Genomic DNA, 24,209 nt, shown 5'->3' on the forward strand with positions numbered 1-24,209 from the left:
ATGCTGTCAGGATGTTTGGGAGGTAGACATTTAGAGAAAGGTAAGTAAAGTTCAATGTTAGCTCCTAGGGTCCAGGGGAACCTCAGAGGTCAATTTCCATTTCACTTACTACATGTTTTCACATGTACCTTAAATTGAACTGGTCGTCCCAGGAACTTCTGCAACTTCTTTACACCAGGGAAGCCACCAGTTGGGCTCCTCAAACAACTCTGAATATGTTCTGAGACTGTCTGAAGCTCTCTGTAATACCTTTAATGGAGAAAAGAGACAGGAGGGAAATAAGGGGCAAATAGCAAGAAAAGTCAATTACTTCTCTCATTTCACTTAGTCAGCAATAAACAGAATAAAGCAAAGTACGCAAAATGAATCAGTTTCAATTTCAAACCAGCTTGCGTTCAAAATGGACTGTACAATACATTTCAATGTTATCACTCCAAATATGAGGCTTACTTCTCTTCACGATGCAGTAGAAGTTGGGGGATCTGACGGACCAAATGCTTTGAAACCAAGTGCCAATGGAGAGGAAGCAGGGCCAGGCCTGGAGCATCCACTTTGACTGTGTCAGCCACCATCCAAAGCCAGTCCCACCACTGCACAGAGCCTAAGATCTAAAAACACAGTAAATCAAGGCTGCTCATTAACATCTCACACGACCTCGACTTCAACAATTAACCAACACTCAATATGCACAAAAAAGTTTTGTTACAGAAGGATATCTGAAGTAACGCTCAGGTACATGGAGAAAGTGAAGGTCTTATTCCCTTAGTACCTGAAGTACAAAGTTTATTTATAGAAAATGAAACTAACTGTTGGATCATACCCTAAGTATAAAAAGGAGCTGCATTATTCTGTATTCCAAACAGCAGATGTAAAAAAAATGTTCTAATTGTTGTATTTATTTGCCAGTACCTAATATCAGTGACTTGAATTCTAGCTATTTGACCAAATGGTTTTAATTCCTACTTCCTGGATAACTGAAGATGTTGGCATTTTGCTAATTCTTCCTGGATATCTATGTCTTCCATGGAAGATTTTTTCAAATCTCCTGATTATTTTTCAGTTTACATTATCTTACAAGCAGTTTCTTCTTTGCTTTTTTCTTACAGGTATCCATAAAAAAATAACAGCAGGTTTAATTTTTCTTACTTTTTCCCACTGCTAAAAACACTAAAAAACCTTTGCCTACCCTTAAGATTACAAAGATTTTCTCCAGGGCCAGTATTGTGGCATATCACGTGAAACTTCACTTGCTGTGCCAGCATCCCATATGGGTGCCAATCTGAGTCCCTGCTATTTCACTTCCGATCTAACTATTAGCTAACACACAAGGCTGCTCTATCTCTGATCCACCTCCCTGACAATGGCCTGAGAAAGCAGCAGAAGATGGCACAAATACTTGTGCCCCTTTACCTACAAGGGAGATCTACAAGAAGCTCCATATTCCTGGCTTCAGCTTGGCCCAACTCCAGCTGTTGTAACCACTGGGGGGAGTAAAACTGATTGAAGAACCCCATGTCTCTTCCTGCATGTAATTCTTTCAAAGAAATACATAAATCGTTGTTTCTAATGTAAACAACAATACAATTTATCAAATAATATTGGACAAATGAGACACTGGAGTTAGTCTTGTCTTTAAATCTTTGTACTAAAACAATCTTACAATAGTAACGGGTGGATGTTTGGTCTAAGAGCTTAAGAGGAAGCTTGGGGACACTTGCATCCCATAGTGTACGCCCCAACTGGAAATGTGGCTGTACTCCTGAGATTGCAGCTGCTTGTAAACATGTACGAAGGGTGGCAGCAGGTGATGATGGTCTGAGTAGCTGGGTTCCTGTCATTCGCGCAGAGCTGTGCTGAGTTCCTGGCTGCTACCTTCAACCTTCCCCAGCTGTCACATGGTTGGGGAGTGAAGCACTGACTGGGAAGGAAGTGTTCTTCTCTTTATCAGTCTTGCAAGTAAGCAAAGTATATAAACTAAAGAAAAACAAGCACCTTTCCTACCTCACTGACACAGGCATCAGACACCACCCCTTGGGAGGACTGTACCCACAGCAGGACTAGTGCATCAAAGAGTTCTAAAAAGGCAGCAAGATTGACCACAATCTCATGAGGCAGGCTGTGATAGCTCTCTGGATCTTAAAATAAATAAAATAAAAGGCATGCCATCAGTTAAGATTAATTTCGTGACATTTTCAGAATAAATTAAGCCTGGAACTTAACATCATTATCAACACAAAGGTCAAGTTTCAAAAGTGGAACTGAAAAAGAATGTGTGCTTGCTATTACTAAGTTTAAATAAGCCAAGTATACCTATAGATATAACAATTATTTATGAAAAATTCAAATTATTTACGAAAACACATATTTAAGTATTTGAACACAAAAAGAAAATCCAGCATAAATGCATATGGGTGGTTAGTTAAAAAGATAAAAAGACAATGAAACTAACAGTAGCTTCTATAGAAATGAAGTTATGCTTCTGTAACTTGGAACTTTGACAAACAGATATCTTTTTCTTGAAACAAATATAAAAGATGAGAAAATGTTCTTTCCTATAATCAAATGCTTCTGCATGTGCACCAGGCCCAGTAGGGCTAGTTGGGAAGTTCTGGCTTCGCTGTGACTGAGCACCTGCGAGTCTCCCTTCCCTCACTGCTGACATAAGCATCTGTCTCACAGGGTGCTGCAAGAGAGGTGGGACACCTGAGATACATTCAGCTGAGGCTCTGCACCGAGTCCAGGCTTGGGCAGTGGTTGGCAGCCACAACAAGGAAGCCCATATGTTTACAGAAAGGCCAGCAGATCAACAAGAATCCATAAACAGTAGCAGCTGCTGCAGGTCAGCAGCATTATGCCATGCTATGCTTAACTAAAGAACGTAAGCACCAATGTTCTTACCTTTATGGAATTCAAAAGACATTCTCAAAACACTATTTAGCTTTTTAACACCAACAGAAGCTAAGTTGGCTTCAGTAAATATCCGTTTCTCCCTATCAAGATATATGATGGTCCTGGAAGAAGATTCAAAATCAAGGTTAGTGACTGGCTGGGAACACCTTCAATGATTTCCTTTATGAGCTGGATCTTGGGGAAGCTGAGAACTTCTACTTCCATCCTTCCCATTAGGGAAGTGAATCAGCAGATAGAATATATCTCTTTCTCTCTCTTCTGTGTAACTTACCCTTCAGGAAGTCAAATTTAAAACTCTACCTGTTAATAGTGGAAGCAACATCAGAGCAGTAAGAACTCAATTCCCCTAGTTTTCAAATACAAGTATAAATTATGAACTGAAACACTGCCAACTTGATCTGTGGCAGAGTTGGGACGAGAGATCCTAACTCCTGGGTTCTTTACACTACATTGTACTCCTTAGCCTCTTTCATAAACTACAAGCTAATGAACAATTTCAAATAAAGGAAATTAATTTGCATCTGGGATAGTCTCAAACTTGTAAGAAGTATTTTTATGGTCAGAACTCTGATGCTATTTCCGCATAAAATCAATGGACAAATTTCTGAAACACTGCTGAGACCCAGAAATCAAAATCAAGTGCCTACCTACCTGTTAGATTTGGCTGTAATATTTTGAAGATATTGCTGATCCCAGATGAGAGAGAATTGGAGTAAAAATTTCTCAGACATGTGGCACTGGCTTCCAGATGAATCTGCACTGCTTCTATGGAGGATGGAGCAATAAACATTTGACTCTAGCACCTGGGTGAAATTGAACTTACAGCAAGGATGAAGTTGTTCTACAGCTATACTATCCAAATAGCCTTGACTCACATGTGAGAATTTTGAAAAGTGGCTGATGTGACAAAAGGACTCAACCATATAGCTTAATATAAATAAACACACATTTATTCATGCTAATAGCTCTCAGTAGAGAGTGGCTATACCCAGCCACTAATTTATTTATTAGAAATACATATTTATATTATATTCAAAACAATGCAAATAAAACTATTTAACCAGGATGGGAACACGCGATGTGGGAAGCCAGCATTCCACATCACAGAACCTCTCAGTTTTCCTGCTAACACAGACCCCAGGAACTAGGCGTGGTAGCTCAAGCAGGCAGGTTCCCCTACTCGTGGAAGACTTGGACTGAATTCATGGCTCTTAGCTCTGACACCCCAGCCCTTCTATTTGTAAAGTAAACCAACAGATGAGGGTGTGCTCTCTATCCTCCTCTAAAATAAATGTATCAAAAAGTATACAAATTTTGTATCATAGACACACATTCACTGATTTATATGAACGTTCCCACAGATTAGAAAAGCTAGTTAATGCAGGACACAGCATTGTGACATGCAGGTTAAGCCACTGCCTACAATGCCAGCACCCCAAAAGGGTGACTGTTTGTGTTCTGGATGTTCTACTTCCAAACAACAATCTGCTTTTGGTCTAGAAATCATCAGAAGATATTGCTGCTGCTTATATGCCACAAGTCACCTGTTTGGCACACTAGGACGAAGCTCTGGGTTCCTGGCTTCAGCCTGGCCAAGGGCTGACCATTTCATTTCAAACATCTATGGGGTAAACCAACAATGGAAGCGTTGTGTATGTGTGTGTTTATGGTGTCTCCCTCATGCTATAACTCTGATTAAATAAATAAACCTAAAAAAAAAAAAAAAAAGACAATGTGAACTCAACTACTTTTTTACTCAACAAAGTATTCTGACAAAGTATTTCAACCCGGGCCCTGCATGATGGCCTAGCAGCTAAAGTTCTTGCCATGAACATGCTGGGAACCAATACGGGTGCCGGTTCTAATCCCAGTAGCCACGCTTCCCATTCAGCTCCCTGCTTGTGGCCTGGCAAAACCGTTGAAAACAGCCCAAAGCCTTGGGACCCTGCACCCGTGTGTGAAACCTGGAGGAAGTTCCTGGCTCCTGGCTTTGAACAGGTGCAGCATCAGCCATTGTGGCTACTTGGGGAGTGAATCATCGGACAGAAGATTTTCCTCTCTGTTTCCTCCTCCTCTCCATATATCTGACTTTGCAATAAAAATAAATACATCTTAAGGGAAAAAAAGGAAGGATTTCATCCCTTTATTTTATTTATTTATTTTTATTGGAAAGTCAGATATATGGAGAGAAGAGGAGAGACAGAGAAATATCTTTCATCCGATCATTCACTCCCCAAGTAACCACAACAACTGGTGCTGAGCCAATCCAAAGTAGGAGCTCTTCCAGGTCTCCCACGCGGGTGCAGGGTCCCAAGACCTTGGGCCGTCCTCGACTGCTTTTCCAGGCCACAAGCAGGGAGCTGGATGGGAAGTGGAGCTGCTGGGATTAGAACCGGCGCCCATATGGGATCACGGCGCTTTCAAAGCAAGGACTTCAGCTGCTACGCCACGCTGCCGGGCCGCATCCCTACTTTAAAAGCCAGACAATATTACTATTGCCTTCTCCTACTCTTAGAATGAAAAAAGTGCAAAGAAAATAAAGAAAATAAGTGTGATTACTTGGAGCAGTGGTATCCAGATTAGAATATGTGAAAACACATCACATACAACATATTCTCCAAGCAGAATAGTTATGCAAAAAAATGCGGATAATAAAAATTAACATAATGTAACAGAATTGCGTATACTTTCCTTACAAATTTTAGTGATGAGAATTTGAAATACCTTAGTATTACATGGGAACAGAAGTTGCTATTACGATATATGTAAGAACAGCCTTTACCCTTAAATTTTTTGTGAGTCTTTCTCCTTAATTTTTAAGTATCTAAAGAATAATACTAGGTCACAGATCTCTGCAAAGAATTCCCTCAGTAACCACTATAACAGTGGAAACACGAAATAAAATGGTGCTGAAGCATTTACAGACTAAGTGTCTATAAATTCCCTCATTACTGGAATTAAGCTTCCTTACTCACAAAGCCCCTGTGCTACGTTCTTAGCTAAGGGAGCTCTCCAAGACAGGCTACATCAGTTCCCAAGGTGCTGCAGTCAGCTGCTTCCTTCTTCCTGCTTCCCAGCAGCATCAGCCCTGTCCATCACTCTGTAATCCTACTTCCCCAGGGCTATGTATTGGATGTACTGCTATTTGAGAATGTTAAAATTCTCACTTTCAAAGTTCTCAAATCAGGACCAGTTCTAATTCATAATTCTAATTTGCAGAAGGCAGAAAAGGAGTAGCATATTCTGCAAACACTAGTCTCATGTATCCAATGCCTATTCACACCACTATCTATCCATATCTATCCACCTGACAACTTACATGCCTGTCTACTACTGAACACTTATTTCTTGCTGATACTCCCCATGCCAGCCCTGCTTCCTCTGCCAGTCTACCTTTCTCAGTAATGGGTTCCACTTCTCATGCAATGATTCAACCGCAGGACCATCAGGCTGTCCTGTCCATTTCACCACAAATCTACACTGTCATTATCTCTTGTCATGGTCCACAGGAAACAACTCCTGGCTACTCTACACCACCAACCCAAGGAGAAATTTCACTGCTCGTTTCCTGTTGCATCCTCATAGCCTAGCAGTGTCTGGCAAATACTACAGTCTCAGTATATACCTGTTACCTGAGTTAATGAGGCAAACAACGCATGGCTCCACAGATGAGTAATATGTACACAGAGGTACTACTACACGTCCACTGTCAGATACTTTGGCAGAAACACAAAAGTTACAAATACCTGAAATTGGGATGTGGTGTTATCATGGGAATAGATCCATCTACCATTCCTCTCTCACTAACAGTGAGGACACCTCCAGGCTCAAGCAACACATTCAAACGATCCAGCACTGATGGGCTGCACAGACAGAATTCAAAAGATGAACACATTGGCACATCGGCTTGATACTACAGTCTCTCACACAGGCACCCACCTACTTCTGACCCTCTTCTTTCTCTCAATAAGGACCATTTGCCCCATTAAGAATTGTGATCTCTTCCAAGAGGAGATGTCTACATTAGTCTCCTCACTCCCCAAAGCACACTGCCAACCTAATGCATTTCACATTGTAAGTACAGGAAATATTTGCTGGCATAAGTGAAACAAAGCCAAATGATAGGAAATTCCCTCAGTTACAGTCCTTTCCTTCCTCAATCCTCGCCCCCGACTTCTAATGTTATTAAATATTTTACAAAGTAGCTAGAGTACCCGGCGCATGGCCTAGCAGTTAAAGTCCTTGAACGCGTCCAGGATCCCATATGGGCACCAGTTCTAACCCTGACAGCCCTGCTTTCCATCCAGCTCCCTACTTGTGGCCTGGGAAAGCAGTTGAGGACGGCCCAAAGCCTTGGGTCCCTGCACCTGTGTGGGACACCTTGAAGATGCTCTGGACTCCTGGCACTGGATCAGCTCAGCTCCAGCCATTCCGGGTGCTTAGGGAGTGAATCAGCAGACAGAAGATCTTCCTCTCTGTCTCTCCTCTTCTCTTTGTATCTGACTTTCCAGTAAAAAATATATAAATCTTTTTTAAAAAGTGGTGAACTTTAAAAGAAAAGAAAAAGAATATAGCTAGATTTCTAAGTCAAATACTCCAGATAAAAAAAAGTTCCAGGACCTTCATGGTAGCCTAGCGGCTAAAGTCCCTAGCTTGCACACACTGGGATCGCATATAGGATTTTACATTACACAGAATCAACAGCGACCTACCCAATGAAATGTCATCATCACTGAGGCACATTTAGCAAATGTCTGCTCAGACAGGAATGCCTGGATTTGAGTCCCATCACTGCTTCCAAAGCAACAGGTGATGGCTCACAGGTGTTGGCTCACAGAGCTGGGTCCCTGCCATACACCTCAGAGACCTGAATGAAGATCCAGGTTCCTGTTTTCTGCCTGGCCCACACCTGGCTACTGTAGCCATAAGGGAAATGAATCCCAGATGATAAAGCTCTCTCTTTGCCTATCAAATAAAATAAAGACAAATAGAAATGAAAAGAAATGAAGACAAATAGAAATGGAAAGACAAATAGAAATGGAAAAAAAAAAAGGATGGTGCTTCAACCTGGGTTTCTACTTTGACAAGATACTTATAACCACAAATTTCAAACAGGTCCATTTGCAATGAAGCGTAAGACTCTCACTTGCAGAAGTTACCATTGTCCAGCAGTAGCCAGTCTCCAGACTTCAGGGCCTGCACCAACATGCTGTCTACCCATTCAAAAGTGCCCTGCCTACAGCCACTGGCTGACTGCATAAGCTTCACTCCAAAACTTCGGAAGTCTTCCACAAGCTTGGCAAACTCTGAAATATCACAGATAAAATAAACATCCATAACACTTATTAAAAATCAATACAATTTTAAAAACTTCTATTGAAAGAACTGCAGTTCAATTTTGTGAGGTACAACGCAGAATAAATATGAGGATCTTAGGGGAAAGGGGAGAGATTACTGTTTAATCACAGATTAACAAAAATGTTTTGGACAAAAAAATACTTCTTACTTTCTAAATTGATGGCTAAAAGCTCCTGGGTTAATGCTAGGGTGAAACAATGAAGATATTTCTGTTACAATTTAAGAAACTGTAACAGAAGCACAAAGACATCTCCCACCTATTGTTGGATTTCTTCTATCATATGAAAAACGTACTCAGGGTCTGGTGTTGTAGTACAGCTAGTCAAGAAACCACCCACAACAGCAATATCATATACAGGCACCTATTTGAGTCCATTTCCAATCAAGCTGTCTGGTAACCCGCAAAGCTACAGAAGCTCGTCCAAGTGGACAGGTCCCTGTACCCATATGGAAGGCCCCAACGAAGCTTCTGGCCTCTGGTTTCAGCTCAGCCCAGCCCCCAGCTGTTGAGATCATTTCCAAGGAGTGAACCAGCAGAAGGAAGTTTTTTCCTCTCAATTCATCCCTACCTTTCTCGAATAAATAAATATTTTATTTTTAAAGATCTATTATTTTAACTCGAAAGACACAATTATGAAGAAACTGGGTGGCAGAGAGATGTTTCACCTGTTATTTCACTCCCCAAATGGCCTTAACAGCCAGACATGGGCTGGGCCAAAGCTGGGAACCAAGAGCTTCTTCTGGGTCTCCCACACAGGGGCACATGCCCAAGCTCTGCTGCTTTCCCAGGCCATTAGCATGGGGTTAGATCGGAAACAGAGCAGCTCATATGGGATGTCAGCAACACAGGCAGAAGAATGGCTTGCTATGACATTATCCCAGCACCTAATAAATCTTAAAAAATAAAATAAAAATGGAATGCACTCTGCTGGTACAATGTAATTAGTGTATTAAAGTAGGTTTCCTTTACACTGGCTACATCATGCAACTGTCATTAACAACTGGGATTTGTCAAATGCTTTGTAATTGATGGTGCATATAACCTATGGCTAGAGATTTTTCATTGAGTCCTTTGTGTTAGAATTGTTGTATGACCCTTTCCACATCACAAGTAAAATCCACTGGGCACCTGTTTCTGGCTATGAGGGACTACAAGATGTACACTTAACTTGTACCTGTTAATCACAAAAAGTGATACATACTTCAAATATACACACCTGCCTTGGAGTAAGAGTTGATCTTATTGATAAGCTGCTGCATGAGCAGTAGCACTGCTTCCAGTTTATTGACAGTCTCCATTGTGATGCCTTTGCCATCATCTTCAAAACACTGAGGCTTGTATGTCAGGAGGAAGTGACTCCAGGCTCGCAGCACGACCTCAGCATCATCAGTACTGACCAGGAAGCTGTCCCGCAGCAGTGCCCTCACTGTGTCTTCCACCTTCTCCAGCAGCTGCTTCCAAGGTCGCCTAAGATCAACCTACAATTTGGGGAGCACATAATTTAGCCATTGGACACAGAAGACCCTCTATCGATCATGGGGTGGTGCTTTTTTGCCTAAAAAAGGTAAAGACAGAATGTTACCTACTCAAATCCACCCAGAAGCTCCGTGATGTAGACTGCACTGTTCATAGCCATGATCTTTAATGGGTGACCAGTCAGGTGTGCAAGAAGCTGTACCAGGCTGGTCTTGCCCACCGAGGCTGACCCCACATGGATGACCATCCAGCTCATCTGTACACACTTCATGATCGGCTCCAATGACTGGAATGACTGATGCAGGAGTGACAGGGGTCTGCGTGATGGGTGAGGCACATAGGTGCCCCGGGAAAGAACTGAGTAGCCCAGCTGAAAAAATAAAAGCAGTGAGAACTCATGAACATGCTTGAGGATGGCAGGCAGAATAAGCAACAGAAATTTTTCAGTTAAGTAGAGGGTTACACTACTCTCCTCACTTGGATATCATAGGGAGTGATATGAAACAGTCTGGTCCCCAGGTATGGAGTAGAATTTGAATCAAATACATCCTTGAATACACCAATGACCTAAAGAAAAATGATAAAATTGAAGGCAAAAAAAATTACTCCATAAATTCCATTTTAAATAAAGCTTATTTATTTAAAAGGTTTTCACACACACACACACACACACACACACACACACACACAAGCAAGCAAAATCTTCCATCTGCTGGTTCCCTCCCAAATGGCTAAAACAGCCAGGTTTAAACCAAGACAACGCCGGGAACCAGGAATTCCAACCTGGTCCCTCACTTGAGTGGCAGAGGCCCAAGTATGTGAGCCAGTATCTGCTGCCTTCCCACATTATTAATAGAGCTTGCTGGAAAGAGGAGCAGCCAAGTTCATACCAACTATTCATCCTGCTCTATCAGGAAACAAGCAAAGTGATGAGACTCACTGTATCTTATTTTTATCTTTTTTCTTTTAATTTTTCCTTATGCTTTTAGAGATCCACTATATAACAAAAATCATAATTCCTTTACCTCTTGCAGCCATCTATTATAAGGGCAGACGGAATATGCCATTGTCATGGCATACCCAGCTAAGCTTCCACCTGCAGTGCCAGCATCCCATATAGGCACCAGTTCAGGTGTCAGCTGCACTTCCAATCTAGTTCCCCTCTAATGGCTTGGGAAAATATCAAGGATAGCCAAAGTCCTTGGGCCCTTGCACCCGCAGGAGAGACCTGGAAGAAGCTCCTGGCTCTCAGGTTCAGACGAGTCCAGCTGTGCCCACTGTAGCTGTTTGTAAAATGAATCAAGATCTCTTTGTTTTTTTCACTCTCTCTGTAATTCTGATAAAATAAATCTTTAGAAAAAAAAGGCTACACACATAAAATTCTGAGTTCAAGAAAAGAATAGCCACATAATACAAAACCATTTTGAGAATCCAGTGGAAACACAAGATACCAGACACGAAGGGGCTGTGCTTTCATCTTTTAAGATGCCAGCTACAGGGCCCAGTGCAGTAGCCAGTGTGCACATGCCAGGATCCCATGTGGGCACCAGTTGTGTTCCAGCACCCCTACTTCCCATCCAGCTCCCTGCTTGTAGCATGGGAAAACAGTCGAGGATGGTCCAGAGCCTTAGACCCTGCATCAGCGTGGGAGACCTGGAAGAAGCTCCAGGCTGCTGGCTTTGGATTGGCTCAGCTCTGGCCATTACAACCACTTGGGGAGTGAAATCAGAGAATAGAATATCTTCCTCCCCTCTGTTTCTCCTCCTCTATGTATGTCTCACTTTCCAATAAAAATAAACCTTTAAAAAAAAAAACAAAGATAACAGCTACTAAGAGGGTAAAAAGCCACTGAGTCTCCTGACTTCCCAGCACTTTCTTACCTCTGTGCCTGGCCAGATGATGAAGACCTAGTTGTTTATTACTATGGAACCCTACTTTTTTTTTTTTTTAAAGATTTTATTGTTATTAGAAAGCCGGATATACAGAGAGGAGGAGAGACAGAGAGGAAGATCTTCCATCCGATAATCCACTCCCCAAGTGAGCCGCAATGGGCCGATGTGCGTTGATCCGATGCCGGGACCAGGAACCTCTTCCGGGTCTCCCACGTGGGTGCAGGGTCCCAAAGCTTTGGGCTGTCCTTAACTGCTTTCCCAGGCCACAAGCAGGGAGCTGGATGGGAAGTGGAGCTGCCGAGATAAGAACCGGCGCCCATATGGGATCCCGGGGCTTTCAAGGCGAGGACTTTAGCTGCTAGGCCATGCCGCCGGGCCCGGAACCCTACTGTTTTAAAGAAGGTTTACGATTATGTAGATCTAGAAAAATAGGCTAACTGCGTCTTCCAAAGTAAAATACTTTATACTGTGAGAAAATAGATAGGGGAACATTTGGCGTGCTTCCTTATTCCTAAAGTGCAAGCAGCTTGACAAGGCTTGGTGTAACTGGTATGAGTATGCCCATTCTCCTCTTTAAGAAGAAGTCAACTTTAATATGGAAAGAAACCCAAAGATCAAGGGAGAAACTCACCTTTTCTTTGTCTTCTCAGGTTCTCATCCTCTTCCCATGGACCAAAAACACATGCTGGCCAGGATCGTAATAATCAGAGAACTGTTCGACGAGCATCAACTGACACCAGCGGAAAAGATCCCGGAGGCTGAACTCCCAGGGTCCTCCTTTTTGGCCTCATTTCTTCTCAACAGTCACTTTGTGATCAATCTGGGAAAAAAATATGGGAAAATAAGGGAAACATGTCCTGCTGCCAGGTGCCACAGTCAGTGTTCCCAGTGTACTACAGGGGATGTAATCTGGGTCAGAGTCAACAGGCTTCATGCAGATTACTTTCTTCCACATAAGATTTCCAAATGCCAGAAGCCGGAAATACTCCATAAGCATTATTAATGAAATTTACAACACAGAAATTAATTCCTGTACCATTCAAATGAGAAGCTTGCCTTCCACAAGAAATTCATAGAATCCTAGGTGATTTCTTCAAATTGAACTTTGATTTGGTAGAGCACCACCACGTTGAGGAAATAGTCATATACAGCTAGGACAATAAAGAACAATTAAAACAAGTGGGTATCTACTTGGTTATTAAAAACGACCATTTTCTTAACAATAGTTTTGTCAATGGCTGGAAACAAAGTACTGGCAATAAATTCCATATCAATTACTGTAAGAGGATCCACAAAAACCTTTAAAATTAAAAAGCAAAAGAAAGTTAATCATTTTTCTTTGTAACATACTAGAAATGATATCCCTGTCTTATTACCTGAAAATTTTAACACTAAATAATCAGGTTTAAGCAATACATATGATCTTTAGTTACAGACATTACTCTTAGTGTATTCCCAGGATGAAGAAAGGTAAAATCTGGTTCTTGCACTGTTGTACAGTAAGTGAAGCCACTGCCTACAGCACCAGCACCTCATATGGGTGCCGATTCAGATCCCAGGTGCTCCCTAATAATTCACCTGGAAAGCAGCGGAAGTTGGTCTAAGCATTTAGGATCCAGAGTTAGACCCAGGCAAACATGCTAGCTCTGACTTGGCTCAAGCTTTGCCATTGTGGCAACTTGGGGAGTGAACCAGTAGGCAGAAGATCTCTTTTTCTGGTTTCTGGTTCTCTCTTTTTCTGTAACTCTGACTTTCACATAGACAAATACAGCCTACATAAAATCAACAACTCTTAAAAATACACGGATTTCTTTTGAATTCTACTCCAGAAAAAAGACAGACATGTGCATTTTTTTTTACTTAGCTTTCTAAACTTTTCTAGGTGCAAAATACAACGGCTTCAAACCACTGCATGGTAGGTATAAAAGTGTTAAAACTGAAAAATTCTGTGAACCTTTCAACTGAAAATGCTCATGATAAAATGATCTTAAAAGATACCAGCCAATTTTTAAACTCCAAGGGATAAGGTACCTCATTTAGTCAAGTAGCAGAAACCAGTTGTTAAAATCAAATAAACATAAATGTAGACACATCCTTCTACAAAGAAAAATTAAAGAATAAGATATCACATAATAACTGATGTGATACTGGAGTTTTACTCAGCTTTCTCACCTCACTGTTTACAAATTCAAATATATAACTTTTAAGGTGAAATTTTCCTAATGGTTTGAACAAATCACATGGACTAGGAAAAGTCAAACACTGTGCCTCATTCCCGAGGGTAGCCAACAGAACCCTGAATAGTGCAGTGATGTTACAATCCTCTGGTAACTAATCAAGTCCCTCAAGTGATTCAAGCTGACAGAAAAGTGATTAACAGAAATCAGTTAAATCAATGTACATAATATAGAGACAAGAAAAGGGAGCCATTAAGTTGGTCCTCTTCCACTGTCACAGTGAGGTCCCAGAAAGCCAGGTCACAGCCATCTCATGACTCCCTGCCTTTCCACCACCAGTTTCTATGGCAACAGTGAATCTCACCTGAGTAAATCTGTTAAGGAAAGACCTGGGTAAGCCCTTCCTACCACCTCCTTGTCTAAAAGGATTCTGACATCCAAAAATCTTTGTCTTTTCATGCTGTACTTGAAAAGTCATCCCCAATTCTGGTACGAAGATTTCTCCTCGATGGTCAAAGCAAGCACTGAGTCCTTCCAATATTGACTGAGAAGCCAGGTTAAGCTATTTAGGGAACAAAGAACATATGTACCTTTCATTATCTGTTTTATACAACTATTAAAACAACAGGGGAATGATATCAGCAAAGTTAGCTTATCTTTAGCAGAAAGCTCAGTATTTAGCATCCCTCTTGTTTTGAACCATGCAGGCGATGCATAGTATTATTCATTAATTCAAATAGATGGTAAAAAGATTTTGGATGTAATAAATACAAGCGTATATCAATTATTCTTAAGTAATGTGAATAAGCATTGAATTAATTTTATAAACTTGCAATCTTCTCTAAAGTTATTGTGACTATATGTACACCACTAATGACCAATGCTGTAAACAAGAATTTCCCAAAAAACTTACCAACATACAAGCTTTTCATTTTCATGGTCTAACACTAATGGAAGGAATAGACAATGTTTCATAGTTATTTTATACGATTTCCCAGCTCAAAGACTGAGTTAAATCTCCAAGAGGGCTTCACTGACATAATACATTCACCAACAGTTCCATGAACAAGAATAATCGCAAGGGGTTCTCATATCAGAAATGAGGAGAGCTGAATTTACACCACAAGGCTGGGGAGGCACATATGCTGTTTAAGTAGTGGAGGAAAAATCCAGTAAAGAAAATATGAATCAATAAAATGCATATGGGGGAAAAACTCAAGACCCTCAATGGTAATATTTACACCAGCACTACAACACATAAATTTTTCTTTGTTTTATCAGAAAATACACAGCACAGGTTAAGCCTCCACCTGCAGCGACAGCATAACATACAGGTGCTATCTCCAATCTTAGCTCCTTCACTCCTAACCCAGCTCCCTACTAGTGTGCCTTAAAAAGCAGCAGAGCATGCTCCAAGTCCTTGGGCCCCGATCCACATGGGAGACCTGTAAGGCGCCCCTGGCTTCTCGACAAGCTGTTGAAGTTACTTTAGGAGTGAATCAAAAGAAGAAAGATCAGTATCCTCTCCTCCCTCTCTAATTCTTTCAAATAAATAAGCCTTCAAAAAAAGTTCATTTTCAAATACAGAAGGTTCTGTGGGCCCTGAATGTATTTCCACAGAACAGCAGAATAAACAGCAGCTTTCAGCATTAAAACCTGGTTCTTCCTTTGCCTAAAGAAGCTACAACGCAAATTACAGGCAAGAACCTGTTCCTTGATCTTCCAGAGAAGGGAGGCTAAACTAATTAAGGTAGAGTTTTTTTCTGCAGGAGAGTTTCTGAGTTAGAAACGTAGAGGGGCTTCTCTTATTCTTAAAAGAAGCTGTAGAGGTTCTCTTAACAACAGAACCTCTCTTCACTAGCCATCAGCACGCTCACTTAGCAAGAGCTAAGGAAAGCAGGACTGCTTCTCCAGCAAATGACCCTGTCCTGGAGAAGCCCTCACCTCATCCAACACCACCCAGTGCCCCTCCTTCAGAGCTGCCAGCAGGGGGCCGTCGCGCCAGGCAAATTCTCCTCCCTTGCCACCTTCAACAGGGAGATCTGCTCCAAATAGGTCTGTGATATCCTTTCAAAGAGGGAAGAAAGGGAGAAAAGCCAGTATTATCAGCCACAGAAAAATAACTGGAGTCTAGGATCCTAAAGCTGAAATGAGAAGCACTTGGGCTTTATATCCTACTCTTTATCCTTATCTGTAACATTTACCCTGCCTTCTTCCTGGAGCCCACATGGTCCCCAAGCACCTTCTCACTGCAATGCTCATGAGTATCACTCAGTCTGAGTTGGTACTCTAGGTTAAAAGTTCTCATTCTTCCCTGCTGAACATTAATTTGTGAACTTCAAAAAAAAAAAAAAGGAAAAGGAGAAAATCCAGAACATTAATAGCAATTCCTAGGTCCTGTTTCCTAGACGCCATTACAAAAGATACACTGCATTTGTCAGCTCTGCCCTATGTTTTCAAAGGTTTGTTTACAAGCCACTTTATTTCTACTATTTGGTTATTTTTCAAAATGAAAAACTTAACAGAATTATAGTAAATAGACAAGTAGGTAATTCTTTCTCATAAGATGATTACAATACGGCATCTAACTGAAAATACTACTGTAGGTGTCAGCTACTAACAAACCCAGAGCACAGTTAGTTGCAAGATTGAGGTTTACATCAATACATGAAATGTTTGACACTACACAATTAATACCTATTACATAATAACTTCAGTGTAGGAAATTCTATAAATACAAAATGCCACCAATAACTATTCCCATCCACTACAAGATGATAAAGCTTACTGTCTGCTCTGATAAGTTGATTTGAACGAGAGTATGTCCTGAAGCCTTTGCTAATGCTGCCACCAAGCTTGTCTTGCCAACACCAGGTGAGCCTTGCAAAAGAATGGGTTTGTTCAGTTTGGTAGCTCGTAAAAGCCTCTGGGCATTCATAGCGGTAGTGGCTGCACTGAGCTCATAATCGGTGATATTATTCCTGCAGAGGACAGGACCTTCAGGGAGAAAAGCAAAGGCACATGTAAGCTGGACATACCAAATTCAAACACACATGTCAACACCAAATTCTAAGAATGCATCATTGGATTGGTAGTGACGGTCCCTATTTCACCTTTTCCCTACTCTGGTATCCATAAAATGTGGCATACAATCATCAACTCTGCTATACAGATCTAACTCCCTATACACACATAGGTCTAATTACAAATAAATATCTCTGACTTTATAATCTATAATTCAAATCATCAGTAACACTCGTACTTGAATTTTCATAGTAACTAAAAGCCAAGCAATTCCAAGGCTTTCAGGTCACCTAGACAATTAATGATATGTCATATCTTAACTCATATGGTAACCGAAGCACACGAATAAAAAAGTAAAAATTACAATCTCACAGGACTTAACACTTGTGTCACTATATTTCTCAGAAGAAATTCTGGTATTTTAATTAGGAAGGATAGGGTTAGGACAGCATTTGTTTCCTCACCTGTGCAAACAGAAGACTAGCCCAGTACCAAGATATGAGCACACAGATTCTACATAACAACACTGAAAACTATGACTGTGGATTTGGAAGAGATTTAGCACTTACATCATCAAGGCCCATCAAGATGAACACAGTATGGGTTTTTTGTTTGCTCGTTTTTAAGATTTATTTTTAATGGACAGGCAGATATACAGAGAGGAGGAGAGACAGAGAGGAATATTTTCCGTCCGATGATTCACTCCCCAAGCGGCCATAATGGCTGGAGCTGAGCCAATCCAAAGCCAGGAGCAAGGAGCTTCTCTGGGTCTCCCACTCAGGTGCAGGGTCCCAAAGCTCTGGGCTATCCTCGACTGCTTTCCCAGGCCACAAGCAGGGAGCTGGATGGGAAGTGGGGCTGCCGGGATTAGAACCGGCACCCATACGGAATCCTGGCACGTTCACAGCAAGGACCTTAACCACTACACTATTGTGCTGGGCCCAACACAGTGTTTTTTTTTTTTAATTTTATTTTATTTTTAGTTAATATTTAGCATTATATGACAGTTTCATAGGCTTTGGGAATCCCCCCCTCCCTCCCCCTCCCCTCCCCCCGGTGGATTCCTCCACCTTGATGCAGCATTACAGTTCAAATTCAATCAAGATAACACAGTGTGTTTTAAGAGGTAACAGAACTTTGAAGGGAGGAGGAAAGGATATGTGATCCATTTGGTCAGAAGTCTGGGATGGAACTGTTTACCAATGAACCTCTGTACATTAACAATTATTAACAGCGATAGAGAAGAATGGAGAGGAGCAGATGACCCTGCAGTGGGAGCAACCACACAAGAAAAACAGGGTTCATTAGGAGACATCTCATTTACTTCTCTCATTAAAATGCTTGGAAAGGCAACCAAGCCTGAATGATGATAAGCATCAGAACTCAAACCAAACTTCTGCTTGGCTACTGGGTTGCTCATTTAACCGTTCATTAATTCACTTACTCAGCCTAGACACTTTGAGCGCCTGTGACTACCAGCAAAAGGACAATCGCCAGGAATAAGCAGCAGAATGAGAGAATACCTGCCTTGAACGGCTCACAAGCCTATTTTTGTAAAAGGCAGTGACAGTCACGTAGTTCAGATACAGGGCTAAATAACCCTGTGCAAGATATTTTACTGACAGCTTAACTGGGACATAGAGCTTTACTGAAAGAAGTCTCTTATTGTAGATAAAAACTAATAAGCAAATGTATTTCTAGAAAATAATCTCTTCATACTTTGCAGTTTCTTTTAGCTTTACATACCATGTATATATTTTGAACCATTCAATTACAATTCTATCAAGTGAGATTCCAATTCAGATAATGTTCAAAAACAATCATGAATACAACATACTAAGAATTAAGTAAAAATCTTTCATCTATGAGAAAATTTTAAGTTCTTAAAAAAATTCTTACCCCTTGGAATAAAAAATGGATGAATTCCCCAAAGGTTATCTATCCCAGTGAATTCCTTGACCTTGAGCATGCTATAAATCTTCAATTCATTTTTCTGATTCTGTAAGTTGGACTATCTTGGAAAGTCTCTTGATAAGGAATTTCAGGCATTCTTCTCGAGCCAAGAGAGCTGTACCAAACCCAGAGGAAGTTACCCCTACAATAAGAGGGTCAGTAAGTCAATCAACACAGCACCAAGCTTCACTAGAGCTCTTACAAGAGCCCGAGCCATGTTCCTCGGGAGCACAGATCTCAGCAGAACTAGAGCACACATGCAACTCTTCATGTGAGCACTTGAAAGAAGAACCTGACACCATCCCACTTGTTTCAGATCCATTAACCAGCAGCTTATTCAGTAAAGCGTCCCAGCCATGCAGTGACCAATCAGGCGAAAGACAAGAGTACCAATGCATCAACACCAGCCACGTGTTTTATTTCTAATCTTCCCAGCTGAACGCCCATAACTTTAATGTTGAATTTTATGATAATTTAAAACAAAACGATGCAAGCACATTAACAGAAATCTGCTCATATTAAGAACTACTCAGTGCTCCAAGAACATAATCATTATAATCATCTCATGCCTGTGGCAAACCTTTTACATCAACTACCTTTCAAAAAACATGAAGAAAAGGAAAATCATTCTAAGTTTCAAACTTAAGGATCCAGTCACATATTGCTCCCATCCACATTCCGTTCTACCCTGGTTCCTTGCCTCCTCCAGCTAACAGACAACATACCTGAACCTATTCCATCTATGTACACCAGGCAGGCGACATGAACAAAAGATGTGACTGTGGAGATGGTGTCTGGCCTTTTCGAATCAGTTTCCTCCACCATTGTGTTCATGAAGTTTACCCACGAGAGGAGATCTCTGATACTGACCACGCACTTTCGGCCAAACTCCTGGCGGGTCAGCCAATCAATGAAATCCAGCATCACTTCAGCTATGTCAACCCCTAAGACAAAAGAAAACAAAGGCATTTGTGGTTTGTAGCAAATTCCAAGAGGGTACAAATGGCCAAAAAGCAGTCTATACTCTTTATGGTGGATTGATTTATGAGGAAGAGTTGCACAGATGCAGTGGTGAAGCAGAGGTGGTGTCCTTTGATCTGCTAGTTCACTTTCAAATGGTTGCAAAAATGAGGGCAGGACCAGAACCAAGCTATGAGCCAGGAATTCAATCTGGGTCTCTCATGTGGGTGAAGAGGACAAGCCCTTCAGCCATCTTTTGCTGTTATCCCATGTGCACCCCAGGGAGCTGAATCAGAAGTGGGGCACTCAGGCGTGCCTGAAATCAGTATTCATAAGGGGTACTGTTTAATCTACTACAACACAATAAAAAGATTCCTGATTTATCAGTGGTTTTACTCCCAAATTTTCGATCTCTCAGTGCTGGAAAAGCATTTGCATTCAGAGAAAATTATAATAATTTTCATCTTAACACCAGCTAGCACTATGTGGGACAGTCCTTTCAACTATCTTGAGCCATTGCCAGGAGCTAGAACTCCCAGTCCACCAGTCTGAAGGGACAAAAAACTCAGAGTGAGTTTTGAACTGTCACTAAGCTGATGCTCAGTAGTTTCTGGGGATTAAATGCATTTTCAACTTAATTCACCAACAGAAACTGAGGAACATCTGTGTTTCATTCGTGATAATGAAGAATGTCATCTTTTTAGTGACATTTAGTTCAGGTCTTCTTCTTTACCCTCCATCATGCAACTCAGCAAATTAGTGAATTCACACACTTTGTTTCATGCTTAGTGACTAGTCTAATGCTCACAATTATGTACCATAAAAGACCTGCCTTGGAAAAAATACACCTTACCTAATTCACAGATTGAAACAGTATCATTTACATTAAGCACAGCCTTTTATAAAAGCTTGTAAAATCGGTATAAAACATTTTATCTTAAAAGTATAACTGCCAACAAATGTCATAAAACAGTAAATTTAGGGGCGGGCATGATGGCTCAACTGTCTAATCCTCCACTTCCAAGCATCAGCTTCCAATATGCATGCCAGTTTGTATTCTAGCTGCTACGCTTGTGATCCAGCTCCCTGCTTTGGGTAATGGGGGAGCAATGGAGGACGGTCAAAAGCCTGAGACACTGCACCCATGTGGGAAACCCAGAAGAAGCTCCTGGCATCAGGATAAGCTCCTGAATCAGAAGTGCAGCAGCTGCACTCGAACCAGTAGCCATACGTAATGCCAGCACAACAGTAGGAAGCTTACCCTTCTCATGGCACCAGCCGTTGTCCAATTTTATTCCTTAATGGAAAGTAAGCGATATAGAGAGGAGAGACAGAAAGCAAAATCTTCCATCTGTTGATTCACTCCCCAAGTGGATATGACGGCCAGAACAGTCAGAGATGTGCCAATCCGAAGTCAAGAGCCAGGAACCTCTTGGGGGTCTCCTATGTGGGTGCAATGTTCCAAAGCTTTGGGTCATCCTCAACTGCTTTCACAGACCACATGCAGGGAGCTGAATGGGAAGCAGGGCTGCTGGGACTAGAACCGATGCCCATATGGGATCCTGGCGCAGGCAAGGCAAGGACTTTAGCTGCTAAGCTATCACACCGGGCCCTATCCAATCTATTTTTGAAACAAGCTTTAATAAGTTGAACAGACATGATTATACATTGAATGAATACCTTTTATATTCTCTAAGAATAAAATAATAATAAAAAACCCTATGTATTGAATCTTAGAATTAAATCATGCCCTAGCTGCCTGTGCCCTGGGAAGGCACGGCCAAGCCTTACCTCCCTACACCAGCGAAAGACCCAGAAGCAGCTCCTGACTCCTGGCTTCTGATCAATTCAGCTTTAGACATTGCTACTGCTTGGGGAGTGAATCAGCAAATGGAAGATGTTCCTCTTAGACTCACCATCTCTCTGTAAATATGCCCCTCTTTGAGGACCCTGGGATGAGTGGGAGGCTGCATGTGGGTTCTCCCTTTTCTCTCCCCTCCCCCCAGACACAAGAAAAAAAATGTAGAAACAATAGTCTTACCCACTCTCCTTTAGTCCTTGTCCATTTATGCCCTAATCAACTATGTAAAGATGATCAAAATAAATAATTAAAATAAATTAATAATAAATCATCAAAAAGAAAAAAAAATCAGGCCCAGTGCGGTAGCCTTGCATGTATCAGGATCACATATGGGTGCCAGATTGTATCCAGGCTACTCTACTTCCCAACCAGCTCCCTGCTTGTGCCCAAGGAAAGCAGTCAAGCGCAGCTCAAAGCCTTGGGACCCTGCACACCCATGGGAGACCGGGAAGAAGCTCCTGGCTCCTGGCTTTGGATTGGCTCAGCTCTGGCTCTTGTGGCCCCCTTTTGAGGCACAAGTAATGGCACTCCTTGTTGCTGGCTACAGTGCAAACACAGTCCTGGCTATTGTAGGTATCTGGGAAGTAAACTAGTGAATGACAAATTTAATCTATCTTTTTCTCTTTGCAAATTCATTAAGCACATAACTTCTAAAAATACATCATATAATAAACAACCTGAATCTTACTGGGCATCTGAATAATTGTTTAAAATTTTTTAATAATATTCTAGTTTCTTCATGTTTCAACATTTTATAATAATTTTTAGGTATTTTTTTAATTGGAAAGGCAGACCAGATTTATGAAGAGAAAGATCTTCCATCTGCTGGTTCACATCCCTAGACGGCCACAACAGGTGGAGCCAATAGGAAGCCAGAAGTCAAGAGCTTCTTCCAGGTCTCCCACATGGGTACAGGGCCATCCTCTGCTGCTTTCCCATGCCACAAGCAGGGAGCTGGGTGGGAAGTGGAACAGCCTGCTCATGAACTGGGGTCCTGACACTTGCAAGGTGAGGATTTTGCCACTTAGACATTGCACTGGGCTCAACCGATTTTTTAATAAAGGGAAAGGAAAAAGAATGTTGGTGACAAAAACACAGTTTAAGCTCTATAAAGTCTTTCTCAAAGATGCAATAATTAAAATGAAATGAAACATTTTGAGTGTCTGTTTATGTTGCTTCCATTACAGTAGTACAGATCATAAACAGTCCTGATTCATTCATTGCGGGCATGGACCATGCAGAGAGTCCAGCATCTTATTGTCCAGATAAATTCAAGTTTCATTGGGAGACCATTCCTGGTCTGAAAGTAGGGCTAGCAGAAAATCATTCCCTCCAGTGAAAGGCCCCTACACAATTTCAACAACAGTTTACAACATCACGAAGTTAATTGACATGGTATTGAATGACCAGTGTGTTACAAAATGAAAGTTCTTTTTTTTTTAAGAGATCTATTCATTTTATTACAGCCAGATATATACAGAGAAGGAGAGACAGAGAGGAAGATCTTCCATCCGATGATTCACTCCCCAAGTGAGCCGCAACGGGCTGATGCGCGCCAATCCAAAGCCGGGAACCTGGAACCTCTTCCGGGTCTCCCACGCGGGTGCAGGGTCCCAATGCATTGGGTCATCCTCAACTGCTTTCCCAGGCCACAAGCAGGGAGCTGGATGGGAAGTGGAGCTGCCAGGATTAGAACCGGCGCCCATATGGGATCCCAGGGCTTTCAAGGCGAGGACTTTAGCCGCTAGGCCACGCCACTGGGCCCGAAAATGCAAGTTCTTAACCATATCCGGTAACTACTTCATTGACATCTCAATTATAGTTTATACACAACTGGCTGCTATACACCTTTAAATAGTTATATGGTACTATTCAGCTGTCTTGTGCCTATTTTCATTTTCATATTTAGCAGCTTAAAGTATTCAAGCGTGATTTCTACTGAACCACTTGAATTTCAGGATAGTGCAAACAGGCCTATACCTCAAACATGCCATATGTAGGTGCAGGGTCCAAAGGCTTTGGGCCATCTTGTACTGCTTTCCAGGCCACAAGCTGGAAGGGCACTGGAACAGCCAGGCTATACACCGGTGCCCATATGGAATCCTGGTGCATTCAGGACTAGGCTTTAGCTGCTGGGCTACCGTGCCAGGTCTTCAAGATTTTTTTTTTTAAAGCTTCACAGTTTCAGAATCAAAACATCAAATCTGTTTCTTGGCACATAGACAATACCACAGAATGCTCTAGTTTCGGGGCTCTGTATGTTAACTTGTCAGGTCAGCTTAAGTTTTCATAGGCAACACTGACCAAGGTCTACTTAAAGGAAAGCAACATTTTGGTTTTGCATCATCAGCAGGCAGAACCAATGAGAGATGAAATGATTGCTAAGACCAAGCTGGTGATTGACCCGGTGCGATAGCGAAGCAGTTAAAGTCCTTGCCTTGAACATGCTGGAATCCCTTATGGTCACTGGTTCTAATCCCGGCAGCCCCACTTCCCATCCAGCTTCCCTGCTTGTGGCCTGGGAAAGCAGTAGAGGACGGCCCAGAGCTTTGGGACCCTGCTCATGAACTGGGGTCCTGACACTTGCAAGGTGAGGA

The 24,209-nt window shown here is 41.7% G+C and overlaps 1 protein-coding gene and 2 long non-coding RNA genes across 3 annotated transcripts; all 3 read right to left on the reverse strand.

Moving 5' to 3' along the window:
- Positions 1 to 8,165: 8,165 nt before the first annotated feature.
- LOC131480735 (uncharacterized) lies at positions 8,166 to 9,912 on the reverse strand. Its single transcript, XR_009245769.1, has 3 exons — positions 9,852 to 9,912; positions 9,486 to 9,747; positions 8,166 to 8,216 (listed from the first exon to the last, which is right to left on the reverse strand). It is a non-coding gene; the product is annotated as an uncharacterized LOC131480735 (long non-coding RNA).
- A 2,513-nt stretch (positions 9,913 to 12,425) lies between these two features.
- Positions 12,426 to 14,329, reverse strand: LOC131480734 (uncharacterized). The gene is made up of 3 exons (XR_009245768.1): positions 14,179 to 14,329; positions 12,829 to 12,936; positions 12,426 to 12,457 (listed from the first exon to the last, which is right to left on the reverse strand). It is a non-coding gene; the product is annotated as an uncharacterized LOC131480734 (long non-coding RNA).
- Positions 14,330 to 18,823: 4,494 nt separating this feature from the next.
- LOC131480851 (midasin-like) lies at positions 18,824 to 20,491 on the reverse strand. Its single transcript, XM_058667326.1, has 3 exons — positions 20,485 to 20,491; positions 19,517 to 19,735; positions 18,824 to 18,933 (listed from the first exon to the last, which is right to left on the reverse strand). Exons 1-3 carry the CDS (start codon positions 20,489 to 20,491, stop codon positions 18,824 to 18,826), a joined length of 336 nt encoding a protein of 111 aa, XP_058523309.1.
- Between the last annotated feature and the right edge of the window lie 3,718 nt (positions 20,492 to 24,209).

Source organism: Ochotona princeps, chromosome 7 (assembly GCF_030435755.1).
Source record: "Ochotona princeps isolate mOchPri1 chromosome 7, mOchPri1.hap1, whole genome shotgun sequence".
Classification (NCBI taxonomy): Eukaryota; Metazoa; Chordata; class Mammalia; order Lagomorpha; family Ochotonidae; genus Ochotona; species Ochotona princeps.

Coding starts and splice junctions, on each gene's coding strand:
- LOC131480851 (XM_058667326.1), bottom strand. Junction 18,934..19,516: donor CATAGATGGAATAGGTTCAG/GTATGTTGTCTG, acceptor CTCTTATTGTAG/GGGTAACTTCCTCTGGGTTT.